This window comes from Camelus ferus, chromosome 9 (genome assembly GCF_009834535.1).
Source record: "Camelus ferus isolate YT-003-E chromosome 9, BCGSAC_Cfer_1.0, whole genome shotgun sequence".
Taxonomy (NCBI): domain Eukaryota; kingdom Metazoa; phylum Chordata; class Mammalia; order Artiodactyla; family Camelidae; genus Camelus; species Camelus ferus.
In genome coordinates this window covers 12,153,743-12,159,523 of record NC_045704.1, presented here as the reverse complement: position 1 = coordinate 12,159,523, position 5,781 = coordinate 12,153,743, and the positions used below count along the sequence as shown (strand labels likewise).

Sequence of the window (5,781 nt, the reverse complement as noted above, 5' to 3'; positions counted from 1 at the left end):
CTTCATTGGAAGGAGACAGACAACCCCCAAGTAAACAAACACACAAGGCAATGCCGGTCTTGATTATATCAAAAAGATAAAATGGGGCTTTTGAATAAAGTCACTTAGGGGAGGCCTCACTGAGCTGAGACCTCAGTAATGAGAATGAGCTGGGGCAAGAGCCTTCTAGAAGGAGGAAAGGGCTAGTGCAAAAGCTTGGAGGTGGAAAGCAGCTTAGCATGCAGGAAATAGCGAACAGGCCAGTGTGCCTGGAGCCCGGGGCAGGGTGGTGGAGGAGGTGAGGGTATTGGGGGTGATGAGCTTGCAGAGGTGTAGAGGGTCCCCCCTTCTCAGCTACCCCCCCCCCCCGCAGCTGGGCAGGCCAGGCCTGTGCTGAGGACAGGGTTTGGCTTCACTCCCGTGTATGATGGGAAGCTGGTGGGGGGAGCAGGGGAGTGGGGAGTGATGTGATCTGATTTACGGTTTGGAAGCACTGCTCTGGCTGCGGCAAGCTGCGTGGATTGGAGGGGCTCGGGAGGAAGGAGGGGGAGAGCCAGGAGGAGGTGACTGCAGTGGTCCAGGCAGGAGATGAGGCACCTCACTGAATGCTCACAGCTCTCTCTGCACATGCCCAGCATCTGTCTACTCCACTTCCTGGGAGAAAGCTTTCTCCACCCCACCCGCCACCCAGCCTCCCCTCATCCCCTCTACCTGAGCCCTTCACCCTCTGAGACTGTCAATCTGAGAGTCTATGTGCAGTTGGAATCCTGTGTTGCCCCACCCTGGATCCAGCCTGCAGGAGTCTTTCAGGGAAGGCAATTGAATCCAAGAGCCCCAACTTCTAGGGCTGCACACACAGCCATGCACATGTTCCTTTGCATGTGTCCCCACAGACAGGAGCATACACTCACGTGCATCTGGGGCAAGGGCTTGGAGGGCAGGCAGGATGAGAGATCTGGGGGCAGGAGGAGCTCTAGAGCCTGAGATTGGTGGGCAAGACTCCTCCAGGAGGGTGTATGGGTGACAATGGCCATGGGGTAATAACAACCTTAGCAAGACCTTGAGGTATCCCCTGTCCTGGGGAGTGGCCAGGGGAAAGAGAGGGGAGCAGGGCCAAGTCTCAACAACCTGAGGAGGTTCCTGGGCAGAGGCTGTGTCACAGGATCCCTTGGGAAGTCAGCTCCATCCTTTTCCCAACCTTCAGAGCTTTTGGCTGTAGCAGAAGGGAAGAGCAGGACAGGACGGAAGCAAGCTCTGGAAAGTGGGAAGAGGAGGGTGTATGTGGAGACAAACCCAAGGCGGAATCCAAGCTTTGGAACGTTGGAGGTTTCCGGCCACAGAGGCAGGGCCTCAGGGGAGCCAAGAGAGGCGGGGAGAGACACACTCAGAAGAGCAGAGACCAACGGACCGAGACAGAAGTTGGGAGGAAAGGGACCAGAAAGAAGCTGGGAGAAGCAGGGAACAGGGGCCTAGTGATCTACACACACTTCAGTCCCCAGAGACACCCCTCTCCTCAGAGACATCCTTCTGCAGCCTTGGGTGCTCCGAGCCCAGTCTGATGCAGGCAGCCTGGCTCCTTGGGGCCCTGGTGGTACCCCAGCTCTTGGGCTTCAGTCATGGGGCTCGAGGAGCCGAAAGGGAGTGGGAGGGGGGCTGGGGTGGCGCCCAGGAGGAGGAGCGGGAGAGGGAGGCCCTGATGCTGAAGGTGAGTTGGGGAGTGCTGGGGCTCTAGTGGGGGGACTGAGGTGGGGGACTGTGAGCTTGGGAGGCGGGTATTCGAAGGTCAGGGAAATGCGCAAGAGGGAGTGATGGAATAGGCTCAGAGAATGAGGGTGATGGGTTCAGAGGAGGGGCTCAGGGCAGAGAGCCAGCTTACAGCTGGAAAGGGGTGACTGGAGTGTCTGGGGAGTCAGACTGCAGCTGCCAGGCTGACCCTGACCACCTCTCCCCTGCCTCAGCATTTACAGGAAGCCCTGGGACTGCCTGCTGGGAGGAGGGACAAAAATCCCGAGGGAATCCCTGAAGGCAAAGGGGCTAGGGCGACAGAGAAGGACAGTCAGGGGGAGGAAGGCGAGGAGGAAGCAGTAACAACTCCCTACTCCAGCCCCAGCCCCTCTCCCACCCCTGAGGACACCGTCACTTATATCCGTGAGTAATCATTAGCCCCGCCCTGCCCCTAGGCCTCCGTGGTCACTTTCACAAAAATAAACCATCCTTTCACTGCCCCGGGATCTTTCAACTGCCCACCGCCCAGCTCGGAGTCCCCACACCCCCAGGAGCTCCGGGTCCCCTGCCTTGCCTCCCAAGAGCCCGGGGCCACTGTCCCCTACCTTCCAGGAATCCTAAGTAACCGACCCCCCCCCCCCCAGCTCCTCCCTAGAAGCCCTAGGTCCTGGTCCCCCTGGCTCCGCCCCCAGGGTCCCGGTCCAGCGTGCGCCCTGTCCATCCGCAGTGGGCCGCCTGGCCGGCCTGGACGCAGGCTTGCACCAGGTGCACGTCCGTCTGCACGCGTTGGACACCCGCGTGGCCGAGCTGATTCGGGGGCTGCGGCAGCTGCGGGAGGTGGCGAGCGACACCCGCGACGCCGTGCAAGCCCTGCAGGAGGCGCAGAGCCGCGCCGAGCGCGAGCATGGCCGCTTAGAGGGTGAGTCGTACCGCGCGGGGCGGGGAAAGAGGGACGATCCGGGTTAGGTGGGGGACTGGTCGAAGGAGGGGGCCGGGAAAGGTCTGAGGAGACGTGAGGACCCTGGGTGTCAGGGGCGACGGGGGTCTTGGAGATTTGGGTGTGTTGGCTGATGGGGAGGTTAGAGTAGCAGGATGGATGAATGCGGGGAACAGGCGGGCTGTGGAAGAGGCACGCTCCCCATAGTGCCGTGGAGCGAACCCTATTCTGGCCGCACCACGCCCCCTACAGTCCCGCCCCAACAGTCTAGCCCCGCCCCTGGCGGCCCTGACTCGGCCTCCTGGCTCCCGGCGGCTCTGACCCCGCCTGCTCCCCGCCCTCGAGGCCCTAACCCCGCCTCCGTTCCGCCCCGCCCCACCCCGCCCGCAGGCTGCCTGAAGGGGGTGCGACTCGGCCACAAGTGCTTCCTGCTCTCGCGTGACTTCGAGGCTCAGGCGGCGGCGCAGGCGCGGTGCGTGGCGCGGGGAGGGAGCCTGGCCCAGCCCGCAGACCGCCAGCAGATGGAAACTCTTACCCGGTACCTGCGCGCGGCGCTCGCACCCTACAACTGGCCTGTGTGGTTGGGTGTGCACGACCGACGCGCCGAGGGCCTCTACCTCTTTGAGAACGGCCAGCGTGTGTCCTTCTTCGCCTGGCACCGTGCACCCAGCCCCGAGCCCGGTGCGGGTCCCAGCGCCGCGCCGCACCCGCTCAGCCCCAACCAGCCCAACGGCGGCGCGCTCGAGAACTGCGTAGCGCAGGCCTCGGACGACGGCTCCTGGTGGGACCACGAATGCGAGCGGCGCCTCTACTACGTCTGCGAGTACCCCTTTTAGCGGGGCCGGTCCACCGCCTCTCCGTTCCATCCCACCACCTGCCCTTTGACTGGGCCGTGCACCCTGCGAGGACGCCCTTCCCTCTCTGCCCGCGGGTGGAAATGTCTTCCCCTTGGCTGGCCGATTCCTGGGGGGCTCCTGCGGGGTCAGGACCCCTTCCTTGCCAGCCTTTTCTGGAAGCGGTGGGCACCAGAAGAGGCCTGGCGCCAATAAAGCCTTGTGCAATCTGACTTGAGTAGGCCGTGGAGGCACTTTTAGCTTATCTCTCTGCGGGGCAAGGCGGGAAGGGCAAGACCCTTCCCTTCGGATACTTGCCCTGTCCCCTTTTTACAGGTATTATTTGAGCCCCAGATCAGAGTGATGGAGAACACATGTGCATATGTACACACAGTCATCCACTCCTACGCACAGGTGTCTGGAGTACACGGGTGCACACGCTGCTAATGCCTCCACCCACATGGTGCTCCTCTCAGGGCCTCTGGGACCCAGGGCCTGTCAGTCATTGTCCCAGGCTTTGGCCTTGGTCCTGATCAAAAAGATCTGTGAAGCACGATGGAGCTAAAGGTTCTGACAAGTCCTGCAGGAAAGACCCTGTTTAATGTTTTTTAGTGTATCTCAAACTTGTTTCACCAGATAGTGCCCTAACATGTGAAGTTAGGGATTGCCCTACTCCCTTCCCCCACCCCCAGGGTCAAGTGTTGAGACACAAGCAGAAGAACCTACCCAGCCTGGAAGCTTAGGTTCCCTCCCAATGATCCCTCTTCTACTCCCCTGCCTGTGAGGCCACGAGCCAGTCCCTTCCTCACTTTGAGCCTCAGTTTCCTTATCTGAGCATGGACACAAACACCCCTACCTTGTGTGGCTCTTGGGATGTTCAGATGAGCCCAGGAAAGGCAGCATTTGGGAAATGGTGGGACATGAACCACACACTACATTTCCTCCCGGGTCCCCAGCATCCCCTGGCACATGGGACTTCTTTGAATGAAGGAAGATGCCTGCGTGGGACCATGTTGGGAACCCTGAGATGAACTGGTTTTCTAACTGCTTCTCTACCTTCCTGGTGTCCCCCAGGCCTCCATCAGTTGCGTCCCCTCGGCTCCCGCAGGGTTGGAGGCTTTCCTCCTCACACCTTCCATCACTCTTGGTGCTGTTTGGTCAGTGTTTGTCATACCAGCCCAGGGACAGAGTTGTGGACACACAGAGACGTCCACAGTGGGGATTGAAGGGCATTTGCAAGGACTGTTTATGTATCACATCAGCTCGCCTGTACACTGCATTCTGGGCTGATTCCAGACTCAGGTCTGCATATGGGATCCCTGCCGCCTCTTCCAAGGAGCCCTTTCAGGCCTCTCAAGGGCCAGCGTTTGTCAATGCCACCTCCCTGTCTCTCTGTGGAGCACTTGCGGTTTGAGAGCTCAGAGGCACCGACCAGAGAAGGCCTCAGCAGGTGGTTGGGATCGATGAGTTAAGGGATCTCAGGAAAGTGGTGGAGGAAGGGTGCAAGGCCTGAGATGACCCAGCGAGAAGGAAAAGAATCTGAGGGGACTACAAATCCCAGGAGGCCGAGCGGTAGGCCCTCTACCGCCTGCCCGGAACCACATTTCCCAGCAGCCATTGGGCGCTTGATACAGGTCCTCTCGCAAGTCCCGCTCCCTCCTCCCATGTGAGAATCGCCTACTTTTCCCAGCAAACTGGAGAACCACACCCTGTGCAATGAGGTCAGAGCTCGACAGTCTGCAGTCAGAGCTCAGACCCTTGCTTCCCACCCACGGGGCTTTGCCCCGAGGTACTTTGGGAAATGTAGTCCAGTAGGAAAAGCCGACTTGGAGAGTCCAACATTCCATTAGGCTTAGAGTGTAATCGGCGCATAGACCTTTCCACGAGAGTTTTTCAAAATATGGGTGAATTTCCACAGGTGTTTCATAACTTTTTAAAAACTGAAATCAATTCTTAGAAAATATTAGAAGGCCAAGAAAATGGAAAGAAATTGTTCTCAAATTTTGAGTGTCTTGAGTATGTACTGAATTAGAATATAAAATCCAACATAAAAATTCTCCCTTTGCCTGCAAAAAGTTTGCTAAATACTAGCCCAAACCCACTTAGCCTCTTTAAAAAAAAACTTTTTACTTGGAAATAATTTCAAATTTACAGATAACCTGCAAAAATACAAATAATATCTTGTATTTTATATACTCTTTACCCAGATTTATTTATTGTTAACAGCTCACTCCATTGCTTTAGCTTTATTATAATCGATCTATTGTCAACCTTAAAAATAAAATAGCCAGTTCTTTTACTAGCAAA

General features: G+C 57.8%; 1 protein-coding gene across 1 annotated transcript; it reads left to right on the top strand.

Moving 5' to 3' along the window:
- Positions 1–1,316: 1,316 nt before the first annotated feature.
- CLEC11A (C-type lectin domain containing 11A) lies at positions 1,317–3,716 on the top strand. The gene is made up of 4 exons (XM_032487799.1): positions 1,317–1,684; positions 1,938–2,127; positions 2,432–2,623; positions 3,032–3,716. Exons 1-4 carry the CDS (start codon positions 1,538–1,540, stop codon positions 3,475–3,477), a joined length of 975 nt encoding a protein of 324 aa, XP_032343690.1. The 5' UTR covers positions 1,317–1,537; the 3' UTR covers positions 3,478–3,716.
- The last annotated feature ends 2,065 nt before the right edge of the window (positions 3,717–5,781 follow it).